Source organism: Pleurodeles waltl, chromosome 9 (assembly GCF_031143425.1).
Source record: "Pleurodeles waltl isolate 20211129_DDA chromosome 9, aPleWal1.hap1.20221129, whole genome shotgun sequence".
NCBI classification, from domain to species: Eukaryota; Metazoa; Chordata; class Amphibia; order Caudata; family Salamandridae; genus Pleurodeles; species Pleurodeles waltl.
This window is the reverse complement of record NC_090448.1, coordinates 307121669-307138275: the sequence shown is the minus strand read 5'-3', so window position 1 is coordinate 307138275 and position 16607 is coordinate 307121669. Positions and strand designations below refer to the sequence as shown.

General features: G+C 49.3%; 1 protein-coding gene across 1 annotated transcript in view; it reads right to left on the bottom strand.

The window, feature by feature from the left end:
* The window catches only part of FANCD2 (FA complementation group D2), a 1182674-nt gene that overhangs the window by 247744 nt on the left and 918323 nt on the right, over positions 1 to 16607 (bottom strand). The window contains exon 38 of the mRNA XM_069206781.1: positions 5127 to 5198. Coding sequence (XP_069062882.1) covers positions 5127 to 5198 — 72 coding nt within the window. The remainder of the gene's footprint in view (positions 1 to 5126; positions 5199 to 16607) is intronic.

Genomic DNA, 16607 nt, shown 5'->3' with positions numbered 1-16607 from the left:
GCCATAGTTTTGTTCCAGGCCCTCAACAAGGTCTTGGTTGCTTCTGGCAGTCAAGCTCTGAGCTTCCTTACATATATATAGTGGATATGGGATGCTCCTGTCATGGCACTCTTCTCTATCCTATAGGCTGTGGCCCCAATTCATCTGCCTTTCGCTCTCAGAAAACAGGTCAGGAAACCTGAACCCAAGGTCCTTAAGTCTTAGAGGAATTTCAATATGTCTGTCATTCATCTGAAAATCTGGCAAGATATGGTGCCTCCTTGTGGGAACTGAACACTTGGTCACCTTAAGAATGGGCCCATATGGCACTCAAACTTGCAGTTATTTTAGGTCTAGACCAGAAACCTTACAGTTATCAACACCTTGAAGGAATCTGGCCCACCTTAACCTGGTCTGTATATAGGGATAGAAGCCACTCATGAACGGGTCACAGTAGTGCCAGGCTCACATATCTTGGAACACAGCTCTGTACTGCCACCAGTATGCCAAATGGGGGGTGTGATAAGTCCTAAGCAACCAGATTTAGAGGGAGAGAGCGCAGTCACTGGGGTCAGGGTTAGCAGGATCCCAGTGAACACAGACCGAAGAAGTACTTTGGAGAAAGTTTAATTGTTTGGAAGGCAATCATTGACTTGAGGCATGTTAAATGTAGCAGCAGAACAGGCCCCTCATGTCACTTAGCAGAGATGTTGGACCGCACACTGTTGCTTGGGAGTGATGACGCTGTAGGAAAGTACCCTCTTTTTGGCATGATTAGCCCCACTTTTTGCCTGATGTCAGTGTGTTTTGACTGTGTTCACTGTGATCCTGCTAACCAGGACCCCAGTGACTGTGCGCTTTCCCTCTAAATTTGGTTGCTTAGGACTTAGCACTCCAAACAATTGGCATACTGGTGCCCCCATATAAGTCCCTAGTGTATGGTACTTGGGTACGCAGGGCTTTGGGGCAACAGGGGTTCTCCAGGGGTCGCAGTATGTATTATGCCACCCCTGGGAGCCCATGCAAAATGTGTCTGCAGGCCTGCCATTGCAGCCTATGTGAAAAGGTGCATGCACCCTTTCACTACAGATCATTGCACCAGGTCACTCTATGTCACCCCTATGGCTAACCCTCCTAGCCCAGAGGGCAGGGTGCAGGTCCCTGTGTGCGAGGCCACCACTGCATGAACAGATGTGCTTCTACAAACTCCAGCTCCATTACACTGGGCTTCATAAGTGCAGGGAAGGCATTTTACCTGTGTACTGGACCCAGGTAACTGGTATCAAACATGTTGGAATCATACCCCAATAGTGTTGCCAGTATTGGTTGTATGGTTCCACTGGTATGCTTTGAAGGGCACATTTGGTGCCCTCCTTGCATTAACCGGTTTCCCACCAGTCCAGGGATCCCCATTCCCTGTTCTGGCATGAAACAGGACAATGGAAAGGGGAATGATTACTCCCCTGTCCATCACCACCCCAGGGGTGGTGCCCGGAGCTCCTACAGGTGGCCACTTGATTTTGCCTTCTTGAATCCAAGGTAGGCAGAGGCACCTGGGAGCATCTGAGTGGCTAGGTCAGGCAGGTGACATCACAGCCCCTTCCTGAAAGGTGGTCACCCGGCTAGATGACCAATCCTCCTTACTTCGACATGCAAGATTCCAGCAGGACTCCTCTGCATCATTTACCTCATCTTCTGGCCACCGGTACTGCAACTGGACCCTCCAGGCTATCCGACTATCTGCAACTCCAGTGACGGCTCCACTTTGCAACATTGTTTCCCTGTCTCCTTCCAGCAACTGCAACATTTTCCTGGCTGTGCATTCCCTGAGAGCAACGAGTCTTCAGCCTGCAAAAGAAGTAAGAAGGAAATCTCCCTTTGAGTGAAGGACTCACCCCTCTGCATCCGCTGGCACCAACTGCAACAACAACCAGCTGCATGGATCATCTCTCCTCCTGAACTGCAAGGATCCTGCATCACAGGTGCAGGTGGTGGTCTGGAGTGGTCCCCTTGGTCCTCTCTACCAGCTGTCCAACTTGGGAGATAGTAAGCCCTTGCCTCTTCTTGCAGGACACCGCATCTCTTGCAGCTACCAAGGCTTGTCTGTTCCTCCTTCAAGGGCTCTTCCGGCTCTATGCAGCCCAGGCCGCCAGCACTCCTATCTGCAAAGGACAGTCTCCTGCCTGCTGCTCCAGCAAAGTGGCACTCTTCTTCATGTGTGCTAAGTGGACCTCACTTCAACTCCTGTGCCTGCTGCCGGTGGGTCGCCTGTGGGGGCTGCCTCCTCTTCTTGTGACTCTTCCAGCTGCTGAGGGTCACCTCGGAGTCCCCTCCTTGGGTGGAGTCCCCTGGGCCTTGCTGATGCTCTTCAGCCTTGCAAAACCTTCTTCTCCGACTCTTGCCTTTGCGAAGGCTTGTCAGTGGTTTTCCAGCACCACTGACTGACTGACTGCATTAAGACCGCCGATGTGGAACATCACTTGCATCACGTCTAGAATTCCTCTTCTGCTCCTGTGCTGCACTACTGACTTTCTTCGTCCACCATCAACCTGGTCCTGCATCGATAGAAAAGTGGGTAGTGGCTCCTGCCAAAGGCGGGCACTCCAACTCGAACTGGACTTGGTCCCCTTCTTTTGCAGATCCTTTTCTGTCAGGATCCACCTTTGGTTTCTTCCAGTCTTGTGTGGGTCTTGCACAGTCCTATTCCAAAGTTCTCCTGTGGGTTTGGGGACAAAACAGGTATTTACCTCTTCTCTCACGGTCACTGGGGGCACCCTGGTACTTACCCTTTGGAGTTCCTAGTTCCTCCAGCTCCCCTGTACTGATTCCACTTCCTGGGGTGGGGGACTGCCTTTCACATTCCCCTTACTTAGTTTCTGGTTTGGTCTCCCCCTAGGGACTTCAATATTTGCTATTGTTTTTACTTACCCTTTGGAGTTCCTAGTTCCTCCAGCTCCCCTGTACTGATTCCACTTCCTGGGGTGGGGGACTGCCTTTCACATTCCCCTTACTTAGTTTCTGGTTTGGTCTCCCCCTAGGGACTTCAATATTTGCTATTGTTTTTACTAATTGTTATTGCTTTCTATGCTAATCACTGACTTCTAATGTGTGCATAATAGAGTGTTTACTTTCCTGCCAATGGTGTATTGCCTATTCAGTATTTTAGTACTTGTGTTACTATAATAAAGTACCTTTATTTTTGTAACAATGTGATTCTTCCATGTGTGTAAGTGCTGTGTTACTGTAGAGGTATTGCATAAGCTTTGCATATCTTCTAGATAATGTGTTGGCTGCTCATAAACAGCTACCTCTAGACAGCCCTGGCTTCCTAAACACTGTCCACACCTCACTAACAGGGGACACCTGGACCTGGTATAAGGTGATAACACCATAAGTGCTCACCACATGCCAGACCAGCTTCCTACAGGCGCCTCACATAGTTTGTCACATAAACCATGCAGGTAGGTCAAGAGAACTCTTAGATGGGCTTTTCCACGTGAACAGTCTCACCTCCTATTAGGCCAGGCACATTCATTTCCTTTCCAAACAGGCAGGCTCCTAGGTGCTAGAAAGAACAACAAACAGCACTCTGCAAGTGGTGCAGACTTCAGGTGATGTTCCACCATCTCTAGGAGATTGGCTATCAGACAGATACCAGCCTTGGATCATAGTAGGGCTTTAAGTACTGTGCAGCACAATCTAAAAAGCAGTATGCAGCAGTCATTGCATTATGTCAACATCTGGCCTCCTGTGCTGGACCTCAGCAACATCACGGACAGGCCAAGGCCTGAGCGAGCATGCCAGATTAGAGTGCTAGCTGGGCAAAATAAAACACAAGATAACTGTTCCACATGAAGTTGGGTCAATCAGGATAGGGCTACACACCCTACCATGCAGAGGATATTCCCTTCCCAACATTTCACTAGTCTTGTAAAAGTTCAATATTATTGGCTCCACAGATGCTTCTAGATGGTATGGAGTGGAAGTGCAAGTTTGGTAGTGGGATTGGATGCACAGGTTGCATCTATGAGACGATAGCCCAACTTTCAATACAACATTCCATCCTAGGGTATTCCTTTCTCTGCTAGAGCAACAGTAATTGTATAAACCTACAGGTGAAACTCTCTTCTGACAGCACATGCAAGGAAAAAATAATTTTATATAAGCAATTGTTGACAATATTTTTGTGAGTTTACATAGTTCATTAATGGGTTTTCTTTTTGTTATGTCTAAATAAAGTGAATATTTTTCAATGAGAATCAATAAAGTTAATTCATTTTCAAAGAACATTATAGCCATTATCACCACAAAGAAGATTGTTAATTAATCATTGAGTCACTGGACGTGTGTTACCAAATGCATTCTCTCATCAATTCTCATTCTTGGTTACTTCCTCATCAAAAATGTAGGAAGACGACAGAGGTGGCGGGTCTTGGTAGTGGGAAGACAATGGTTTAATCTGGGTGTAAGTGGATACAACATGTTTGAGGTGATTTATTTGCACTGAAGCTAGAGGAAGTCTGCAACATCTGTCTGAATTGTGAGAAGAAAACCAGAAAATACATGGGTTATCCAAGTTTTGCCAGTGTACGACAACAGGAAACAAGCTGTACCTCTGGAGATTATTTTCTGATGTCAACATTTACATTCTCTTAGTCTCAGAAGATGTGCCACTTACTTAACTGCCTGACAGGACCCACCCACGGAGGCCGCAAGAGCCTCACTACGGGACCCTACTTTATCTCCATGATTAATGGGGTGAAATGCTAACAGGGCTGACTTAAATAACCCATCTTTTTCATTTTCTGAGGTACTGTTAACAGTACCTTAAAGGGCTAATTCTCATTCATCTCCTCGAGTGGTAATCCTTGTGATTCCTCATGCCCAAACTATAAGCAAAACACTTAATTTAAAGCTTAAGTAGTTTCATCTTGTGAGATGCTAAAAGGTAAGATTCTAAAACGCCTATAGTTTTGTCTTGTGACCTTGAAGACAACAGGTTAAGAACTAGTGTCCTTGACGGTCCATGAAATGGCTTGGACAAGACTAAAATAAAAACAATCACACTGATGCAAAGTAAAAAAAAAAAAGAAAAAAAAAAATGATGCAAAGTAAAAAAAAATGATGCAAAGTAAAAATATACATACCTTGACAAGGTTAACAAGAATGTGGAAATCACGGACTGCCAGGTTCCAGCGCAGAAGCTGCTCTGCTTGAACCTAAACATGTTGAATACATAAAGCTGAATTTAAACAACAGTATGCCACATTATGACATGTCACATTTGCACTAAATGAGTCTACAAAGTAAAAGTGTTCTCTATTTCTAACTGGAGTTCAGTGTTATTGTTTAGACGTGCAGAACAAGTACTCAGTATTCTACACCAGACATTAAAATTGAATTTGTAATAAAATTAAGTATACATCGATTATGTCTCAGGACATACACAGAGATTCAAAGTACAAGTTACTTACCTTCAGTAATGAAATATCTGGTAGAGACATATTTTATTTGCAGATTCCTTACCTTAGAATTTCCCCCAGACGTCAGACTGGATCGGGAAATGTTTCTTCGAGCAATGCCCTTCCGCGTCGGTTGACTCCACGGGCGTCGTTGGCATCATAGTCGCCGTGAAGACATCGGGAGTAGTACATAGACGCTGCCTCAACGCAGTGATGTCAGTTTCTTTTAACGACTTTCCACGACAAATCGGAGAGCAGCTAAGAACACAGATTGGTGCGCCAGAGCTAAGGAACTGAAGGGGGAATCCCTGTACTTAGAAATCAGTTCGCAAGCGGGAAGGATGGGTGGGTCGGTAAGGGATCTGCAACTAGAATATGTCTCTACCAGATATTTTGTTACCAAAGGTAACTTGTACATCTGATAGAAACTTCTAGTTTCAGATTCCTTACCTTAGAATAGATACCCAAGCAATGCCATCCCCGGAGGTGGGCTGCGAACCAAGATCATACTAGAAAGTCCTGCAGGACCGAACAACCAAAGTAGCCGTCCCGACGGACCTGACTGTCCAGGCAGTGGTGTTTAGCAAACGTGTGCAGGGACGCCCACATAGCTGCCTGGCAGATATCTAAGAGAGGAACTCCGTGTGCTAACGCAGTGGAAGCAGCAGTCGCTCTGGTGGAATGACCACGCAAGCCCTCAGGGGGTTGCTTCTTTGCCAAAGCGTACCACATCTTGATGCAAAGAACCCATCAAGAGATGGTATGTTTTCATACCGCCTTCCCTTTCTTCGCACCCACATACCCGACACAAAAGTGATCGTCCACTCGGAAATCTTTAGTACGATTAAGATAGAACGCCAACGCTCTTTTTGAGTCCTGACGGTGGAGTTTCTCCTCCTCATGGGAAGGGTGTGAGGTGCGTAAAAATTAGGCAGAGTGATGGACTGGCCTACATGAAAAGGCGTAACCACCTTGGGAAGGAAGGAAGCCTTAGTGTGCAACACCACTTTGTCAGGGTGCACAGACAAGAATGGAGGTTGGACGAAAGGGCCTGAAGCTCACTCACCCTGCGAGCAGAACTGATGGCAACAAGAAAGACAGTCTTGAAGGTGAGGAGCCGTAAGGGACAATTGTGCATTGGGTCAAAGTGAGTACACATTAAATAAGTAAGGACAAGATTGAGGTCCCACTGAGGCATGATAAATAGAGTGGGAGGAAATAAATGGGTGAGACCTTTTAGGAATCTACTCACAATAGGAGATTTAAAGAGTAAGGGCTGATCAGGTAACATAAGAAAGGCCGAAATGGCAGATAAATACCTTTTAACGGTGCCCAAAGCAGAGCCCTGCTGGGCCAAAGAAAGAATGAACAAAAGAACCTCGGATAGAGGGGCAGAGATGGGATCAACAGATGTATTGGTGCACCATGCCACAAATTTATGCCAACAACAAACGTATACCGTTTTGGTAAAGGGACGTCTGGCTGCCATGATAATATCATGGACTTCAGGTGGAAGATCAAAAGTCGTCAACTGGTGCTGCTCAATCTCCACACATGAAGGTGGAGATTGGACAGGTTCAGGTGGAGAACTGTCCCCTGCTGAAGCGACAGAAGATCTGCCCAGAGAGGCAGTCAGAGTGGAAGATCAATGGCCATTCTCAACAGCTCTGGATACCATACTCTCTGTGCCCAGTCTGGAGCCACCAAGATGACTTGGCCTGGCCGTTCCTGATCTTCTTGGAACTCTGGGCAGAAGTGGTATAGGCAGAAAGGAGGCTGGAGTTCCACTCAAGACGAAAAGCATCTCTAAGCCAGTGCCACCTTGCAAACTACAAGGCGCAAAACAGCTGACTTTGCGCGTTCTCTGCAGAGGCGAACAGATCTAACCAAGGCTCTCCCCACTGATGAAAGACGTTGCGCCACCTCCGAAAGGAGATGCCATTCATGATCAGCTGTACATCGACGGCTGAGTTCTTCCGCTCTGGCATTGAGAAAACCCGCCAGATGTTGAACCAGAGTAATGCCCCCATGTTCCAGCCATGTCCAGAGACGTAGTGCCGCCTGACAAAGAGTCCCGGACCCTACTCTGCCCTGTTTGTTTCAGTAACACACAGCAGTAGTATTGTCCATGAATACCTGCACTACCTTCCCTTTGAGAGAGGAAGACATGCTTTCAACGCAAGCCTGATTGCTCAGAGCTCCAGAAGATTGATATGGAGCCCAGACTCAGCCAGAGACCAGAGGCCTCTGATCTCTGCCTCTCCCATGTAGCCGCCCCAACCCAAGAGCGATATATAAAGATAGATCTGGTTGGGGAAGGGAGAGGGATCTGCCATGGATTCGAAAGCCACCACTGTAGGTCTTTTGCAGTCCCCTCCGAGATCTGGGGAGCACGGTAAACTGATAGTTCTCATGACCTACCACGAATCTGAGGTAATGTCTGTGGGCAGGCAGGATGGGGATGTGTAAATAAGCGTCCTGCAAGTCCAACGCTACAATCCAGTCTCCAGGCTCTTATGCAGACAGAACCTGAGCCAGGGTGAGCATTTTGGATTTTACCTTCTTGAGGAAGTAGTTGAGGTCCCGAAGGTCTAGGATAGGACATAAGCCCTTGTCCTTCTTTGGAATCAGAAAGTAGCAGGAATAACAACCATGACCTACTTCTGGCACAAGGACCCTTTCTATAGCTCCTTTGGCCAAGAGAGCTGCGACTTCATGGCAGAGAAGCACCAAATTATCTTCCGGAAGATGATGGAAGGATGGTGGTATGTGTGGTGGTGCAGATTCGAAAGGGAGGGAGTAGCCCTTGCGAATGATCTGCAAAACCCACCCGTCCGTGGTGATATGTTCCCAGTGGGGCAGGTGATGGCGGATCTTGCCATCAACTGGGTGGGAGTGAAGGGACGGACTAGGAGGGTTTGGAGGCTGCAGCGGGGGCAGAGGTGGACTGGACAGACCTCTGGCTCCCTGTCCCACAGCCACGTGGGATTCCGCATCCCCGGCCACGCATAGGCTGTCCAGCGTGCGTGGCACAGTGGCTGGGTAGAGGACGCGACAGGGCGCCCCTTCCGTGTCCACGAAAGGGACGAAAAGCGGACTGTGGTGGGCGTTTGGCAGAGGAAAGACCAAGGGACCGAGCCGAAGCCCGGGAGTCCTTAAAACTCTCCAAGGCTGAGTCCGCTTTGTCTCCGAAGAGACGGGTGCCATCAAAGGGCATGTCCTTGAGTGACTGTTGGACATCCACACGAAGCCAGAAGTGATTAACCAGGCGTAGCGCTGTAAGGCCACCGTCGTCGCAACCGATCTGCCCAGAGAGTCGGTCGTATCCAGCCCACAACAGATAGTGAACTTTGCTGCGTCTCTCCCATCTTTTACTGCTTGGGAGATGATAGCACGGGCATCCTCTGGTATCTGCAACAGGACTTGTGCAACTGTATCTCACAGGGAGTGGGTATAACAGCCCAAAAGACATGTGGTGTTCACAGACCGCAGTGCAAGGCTGGAGGAAGAAAACAACTTCTTGCCAAATTATTCCAGCCTTTTGGATTCCCTATCCGAGGGTGTGTAAGGGAATGCGCCAGAAGAAGAGGAAGCCTGGATTACAAGACTCTCAGGCGTAGGGTGTTGGGACAGGAATTTTGGGTCGTTAGGAGAGGGCCGATGGCAGAGAGCGATAGTCCTGTTCACAGGAGCCCGTGTTGGGTTTGGACCATGTACCCAAAAGGACATCAGCGAGAGCCTCATTGAATGGGAGAAGGGGTTCTGAAGTAGAAGCCCCAGGCTGAAGCACCTCTGTCAGGAGATTAGAACTGACTTCCACAGTAGGTAGCTCAAGGCCAAGGACCTCAGCTGCCCAACTGACCACCATATTTAAGTAGCTCCCTCCGCCGTAGCCACGGAAGGAGGAGCCAGCATGCCAGCATCAGGAGAAGTATCCAGACCACTGGCTTCGTACAAATCCTGTGCCCAGACCATAGCAGGGTCATCCTGGTATTCATAAGAGTCTAGGGACCACTCCAATTCCTCCCCGTATTCGTACCCATAGGAAAAAGGGTAAGAATCTGACCTCGGGCTAATAGGGCCCACTGAAGGCGGCGTCAGCCAACGCCGCTCTGACTCCAAGTCGTCGGGGATAAGAATGGGGTTGACGTCGATAGTGGGCACTACTGACGTCGGGGGCGTCGACAATCGACCCTGCGCCGGGGAAGGTCTCGAAGGTACGACCGGTGTCGGTGCAGATCCGCGCATGGATCTGGAGGTGACCTCGGTGGCCGGGGCGGAAGCCGCCGGCGCGGAACCCGAAGGCCCCTCAGCCGAACCCCTTGGGCCCAAAGGCGCCGTATCGGGGTTGGCCCACACAAAGATGAGGCGCATGGCCTCGTAAAACTCCTTAAGTTGGGCGGGGGTCGCTCCGTGAAACTTGGGGAAACACAGAGTCAACCCAGACGCAGGCTCTGAGGACGGAGGCCTAGTGCGTGGACGCTCGTCCCGCGACGCGTTGGCTGAGCGACGGGGTGAAGGAGGAGAGCAATGGGACTTCTTCAACTTCTTCTTCTTCTTCCCTTGACCTGAGGACTTCGAAGAAGACGAGTGGTGATGACTCCGCGACTGATAGCAAGACCTTCCTCTCGAGCGAAACCGGGACCTACGCAGAGTCAAGTGCCGGGCCGCCATTAGCTTTAGGGACTGCTCTCTCAAAGCTTTCGGGTGCATGGCCCAACACTCGGAGCACGACTTTGGGTCCTGGTCGCGCTCGAGGCACCACAGGGAAATGCGATGAGGATCCGTCAGACATCGTCCGATGGCAGTCCTCACAAGGCTTGAACCCAGTCTTCGGGGACATCTCGACGCACCATAGTCATACACAAAAAACTTTGACAAAACGGTCGAATTGGGCCAAAAGCCAGGGTAGCTCTCTCCGGATCAGTGCGTGGCACAGAAAGAAAATAACTGATGTCACAGCGCAAGGGTGGCATTAATGTACTACTCCCGACATCATCACAGCGACCCCAACGCCTGCGGAGTCGACTGACACCACCTACCGCCGCGCAAGGGTATTGCTCGAAGAAAAATCTCCAGATCCAGTCTGACGCCTGGGGGAAAATTCTAAGGTAAGGAATCTGCAACTAGAAGCCTCTATCAGATATACATTATATTTTGCGTAGTCTTTGCTTTGGTGTTGTTATTGTTATTTTTTGTCCTCTCCCCTTTTCTGATACCTCATAGGGTATTACCATACTAGTGTTTTGTTTGTTCTGTGAGAATTTGTTTGCTATTGCAAGTAACTCTGATAGTTCCATGTTTGGAACATTCTGATGCTTGAACCTGCCCTTGATCGACGGCAGAAACACTTTCTGCATCAACTGTATAGCATGTAGCTGTAACAACTTTATGTGGCAATGATTCTCCAACATAGACCAGAGATCCTGGAGCTCCACTTTGTCCAGATGCCCAAGGGATGATACACCTGTTACTACAATGGGTCACTTTAATCTTCCAAATGAAGGGCACCAACAGGCTGCAGACAGCTAACAGGCCTAATCTAATAACATACAAACTTGTGAAACTGGACCAAGAGCTTTTGTCTGAAACATTGGAATCATAGCCTAAATGTCCAAGTGGTGGTAAAGACTCAATAAAAAAACAACATCCTCTGCGTGTGTTGGAGGTGAGATTTTGACCCCGTCTGCACCGTTCCCCCCCAAGTGGCCTGGAGCTAGCTGAGACATGCCCCCTTTCAACAGCCAGTGATGAGGTATGGGAATACCTATATCCCTGACCTGGAAAGGAAAGATGGGTCACAACCACTGACCTGACTTTAGTATATATCAGAGGGACCAAAGTAAGATCAAAGGGAAGAATCACAAGTCGAAAAAAGATGGTATTTCCTGGTGAGCTGCAGGACTGGCACATGAAAAGTATGTGTTACAGATCCAAGGACATTATCCAGTCGGGCCAGGGGCAACAGGACATAAGCAAAAGTCATCTTTTTGAATTTCTACTTCTAGAGGAACGGGCTGAATATCCTGAGATCCCACGTGGGAGGTTACAGACCTCATATTTTTTTAGGACTACACAATATGGATGCTAATATCCTAGTACCCCTTCTGATTTGGGCACTATCTTCAATGCATCCTTGGCAAGTAATATTACGATTGCCTTGGAGAGGATTCACACACAATCTGCTAAAATCTGTGAGAACACCAGAGGAATTGGAGAGAAGTATACTTCCAGTACAGGTTATATCCACCCAGCACAATCTGCAAGACATATTTATCCAAGTTAACTCAATGCTATTGGCTCAAAAAATGGTGGCCTACCACTGGGTGCCCATGTTCACCCAAAGATGATGTTTTTATGCTATGCCAAACAAAGATAGTTGCTGACCTCTGCCCCTCATACTTTTTTGCCCCGGAAGGCACTGGCTGTTGACCTTGGTGTGCCAGTTTAGGAAAGTGTCCCTTTTGGCCTGGTTACCCCCAAAGTTTTGCCTGATATTGATGCTGACTTGACAGAGTGTGCTATGGTCCTGCTAACCAGGCCCCAGCACCAGTGTTCTTCCCAAAACTGCACCATTGTTTCCCCAACTGACACACCCCTGGCAGACAGCTAAGTCCCTTGTAAAACGTAACCATAGTATCAAGGGCTCTGGGGCCAGGGAAGGACCCCAGAGGCTGCAGCATGTATTATGCCACCCTAGGGGACCCCTCATCAAAAACATTGTAGGAAGTTGGCTCTTTATATACTATTTCAAAGTCAGAAATTGTGTGCACAGAGTCCAAGGGTTCCCCTTAGAGGTAAGATAGTGGCAAAATTAGCGAATTCTAATGCTCTATTTTGTGGTAGTGTGGTCGAGCAGTAGGCTTATCAGAGGGTAGTGTTAAGCATTTGTTGTACACACACAGGCAATAAATGAGGAACACACACTCAAAGACTTAACTCCAGGCCAATAGTTTTTATACAGAAAAATATATTTTCTTTATTTTTAGAACCACAAGTTTAAGATTTGAAGTTAAATACATAAAATGCAAGGTAGTCCACACAGGTAAGTTAGGAACTTTGAATTAGAGCAATAACATACACAGTATTCGTAAAAATGGCAATAAGCTATTTTAAAAGTAGACAGTGCAAAAATTAACAGTTCCTGGGGGAGGTAAGTATTGGTTAGATTGGGAGGTAAGTAAGACACTTACAAGTCTCAGTTCCTGGGCATAGGCAGCCCACCGTTGGGGGCTCAAGGCAACCCCAAAGTTACCACACCAGCAGTTCAGAGCCAGTCAGGTGACAAGGTCAAAGAGGTGCCCAAAACACATAGGCGCCTATGGAGACCAGGGGTGCTCTGGTTCCAGTATGACAGCAGGTAAGTACCCGCATCCTTGGAGGGCAGACCAGGGGGGTTTTGTTGAGCACTGGGGGGCACACAAGTAGGCACACAAAACACACCCTCAGCGGCACAAAGGCAGCTGGGTGCAGTGTGCAAAGCAGGTGTTGGGTTTTGTATTGGTTTAAATGGAGGGACCCGAGGGTCACTATCGGGACAGGCAGGGCACAGGTGGGCTTCTCGGGCCAGCCACCACCTGGGCTAGGCAGAGGGTCGCCTGGGGGTCACCCCTGCACTGAGGTTCGGTTCCTTCTGGTCCTGGGGGCTGCGGGTGCAGTGCTTGATCCAGGCATCTGATCCCTTGTTACAGGCAGTTGCGGTCAGGGGGAGCCTCTGGATTCTCTCTGTAGGCATTGCTGTGGCGGTCCAGAGGGGTCATCCCGGACTACTCACGGGGTCGCAGGCGCCGGGGAGTCCTCCCTATGGTGTTAGTTCTCTGGATCTCGAGCCGGGGGCGTCGGGTGCAGGGGTGAAGTCTCACGCTTCCGCCGGGAAGAGTGAAGTCCTTTAAAGTTACAAGAAAGTTGCAAAGTTGTTGTTGAAGTTGAGCAGAGCTGCTGCTCATGGGAGTTTCTAGGTCCTTTGGTTCAGGGCAGTCCTCTGAGGCTTTAGAGGTCGCTGGTCCCTGTCGGATGCATCGCTGGTTGCAGGTTTTCGAGTCAGGAGACAGGCCGGTAGGGCTGGGGCCAAGGCAGTTGTCATCTTCAGTCTTCTCTGCTGGGCTTGTACTTTAAGGTTACAGGAATCTGATTTTCTCGCTTCTTGGGTGCCCCATAATACTAAATTTAGGGGTGTGTTTAGGTCTGGGAGGGCAGTAGCCAATGGCTTCTGTCCTGGAGGGTGGCTACACCCTCTTTGTGCCTCCTCCCTGAGGGGAGGGGGCACATCCCTAATCCTATTGGGGAAATCCTCCAAACTTAAGATGGAGGATTTCTAAAGGCAGGGGTCACCTCAGCTCAGGGCACCTTAGGGGCTGTCCTGACTGGTGGGTGACTCCTACTTGTTTTTCTCATTATCTCCTCCAGCCTTGCCGCCAAACGTGGGGGCAGTGGCCGGAGGGGCGGGCATATGCACTTGCTGGGATGCCCTGTGGTGCTGTAACAAAGGGGGTGAGCCTTTGAGGCTCACCGCCAGATGTTATAGTTCCTGCAGGTGGAGGTGAGAAGTACCTCCACCCAGTACAGGCTTTGTTCCTGGCCACAGAGTGACAAAGGCACTCTCCCCATGTGGCCAGCAACTCGTCTGGTTGTGGCAGGCTGGCAGAAACTGGTCAGCCTACCACTAGAAGTCGGATTGGTATTCATGGGGCATCTCTAAGATGCCCTCTGGGTGCATTTTACAATAAATTCCACACTGGCATCAGTGTGCATTTATTGTGCTGAGAGGTTGAATACCAAACTTCCCAGTTTTCAGTGTAGCCATTATGGAACTGTGGAGTTTGTGTTTGACAACCTCCCAGACCATATACTATTATGGTTACCCTGCACTTACAATGTCTAAGGTTTTGCATAGACACTGTAGGGGCCTAGTGCTCACCTGTGGTATAGCGCACCCTGCCTTAGGGCTGTAAGGCCTGCTAGAGGGGTGACGTATCTATGCCATAGGCAGTGTGAGGTTGGCATGGCACCCTGAGGGGAGTGCCATGTCGACTTAGTCATTTTCTCCCCACCAGCACACACAAGCTGTCAGGCAGTGTGCATGTGCTGAGTGAGGGGTCCCCAGGGTGGCATTAGACATGCTGCAGCCTTAGGGACCTTCCCTGACATCAGGGCCCTTGGTACTAGTGACAAGGGACTTATCTGAGTGCCAGGGCTGTGTCAATTGTGGAAGCAAAGGTACATTTTAGGGAAAGAACACTGGTGCTGGGGCCTGGTTAGCAGGGTCCCAGCACACTTTCAATCATAACTTGGTAACAGCAAAAGGCAAAAAGTCAGGAGATAACCATGCCAAGGAGGCATTTCCTTACACACATGCACAGTGCCAATGCAGCTTGTGTGTGCGCTGGTGGGGAGAAAAAGAGAAAGTAGACATGGCATCACTCTCAGGGTGCCAAGCCCACAAACCCACTGCCTGTGGCACAGGTAAGTCACCCCTCTAGCTGGCCTTACAGCCTCAAGGTAGGGTGCACTATACCACAGATGAGGGCATAGCTGCATGAACAATATGCCCCATACAGTGTCTAAGTCCATTCCATTCCACTCTAAGTTTAGATTGTCCATACTGAGTACATGGGGTGAGTGGTTGTCATTACGAACTCCACAGCTCCATGATGGCTTCATTGAAGACTGGGAAGTTTGGTATCAAACTTCTCAGCACAATAAACCCACAATTTTGCCAGTGTTGGATTTATTGAGAAATGCACCTAGAGGGCCCTGTATTTTACCCAAACTTCTAGTGCAGGACTGACCGGTCTGTGCCAGCCTGCCACTTCCAGACACGTTTCTGAGCAAATGGGGTGAGAGCCTTTGTGCTCTCCGCGGTCAGAAACAAAGCTTGCACTAGGTGGAGGTGCTTCATACCTCCCCTTGCAGGAACTGTAACGCCTAGTTGTGAGCCTCAAAGGCTCAGGCCTCTTGTTACAGAGCCCCAGGGCACTCCAGCTAGTGGAGATGCCTGCCCCCTGGACAAAGCCCACTTTTGGCAGCAAGTCTGGTGGGAAAATTAGGAAAAACAAGGAGGAATGACCACTTCAGTTAGGAACACCCCTAAGGTGTACAGAGCTGAAGTGACCCCCTCCCTGAAGAATCCTTCATCTTGGTTTGGAGGACAGTGACCCATAGGGTTAGGAGTGTGCCCCCCTTCCAAAAGGGAGTGAGCACAGGAAGGGTGTAGCCACCCTCAGTGACAGTAGCCACTGTGACAGTACCACTGGCTACTGCCCTCTGACCCCTGTAACGCCCCTACATCTAGTATTTAGGTGCACTCCTGAACCTAGCTCAACAGATTCCTGGTGACCTCAAGAAGATGACAAGAAGAAAGAAGAAGTACTGCTAAGCTGACCCCCAGCAGAAAAGACTGAACCTACCAACTGATTTGGCCCCACCCCTACTGGCCTGTCTCCAGCTTTTGAAGCCCATGCTACAAAAAGGCAACGCATCCTGCAGGACCAGCGACCTCTTAAAATCCTCAAGAGGACTCACTACACAGCAGAGGTCCAAGCTCTCCCCTGGACAGCAGCCCTGTCCAGAATGAAACTCCAGCAAAGGACTCCAGAACTGGCCCGGATCCGCGAGTCCTGCCCACTCTGCACCCAACACCCATGGCCCACCAGTCTAGAGCAGGTCCCCAGGTGATTCCGACCTAGTGTCCACCCTAGGTTGACCCCTCCTGGCCAACATGACAACGCTTCAGCCTAAATCCGGAGGCCCCCCTTGACCACGAGAGAACTGGACAAAGATTCCTGACACCTCCTGAATCCCCCCTTCCTGCCCCGCTCTAGTGCTCCCCTAGACTCCCCCCAGCTCTGACATTCGAAGACGTGGGTACTTACCCTCAAGCAGCCCTGATTCCGAGTGCCCCCAGTAAATCTTGCAATAACTTTGACCTCTGCACTCGGCTGGCCCGGTGTTGCTGGTGGTGGGTATTTGGGGTTAATTTGAACCCCAACCTGTGGACATCCTTAACCCCCAGAGACTGGAACTGAAAGTCTTATATTCACCTCAAAGCTGTACTAACTTTTCCTTCCCCTTAGAACTGTGTGTCAACTTTTAAAACAGATATTTGCTATTTTCTTGAAAACCGTTTAACTTGCCAAATTGAAACAAAGAGGTTTTGATACATATGCT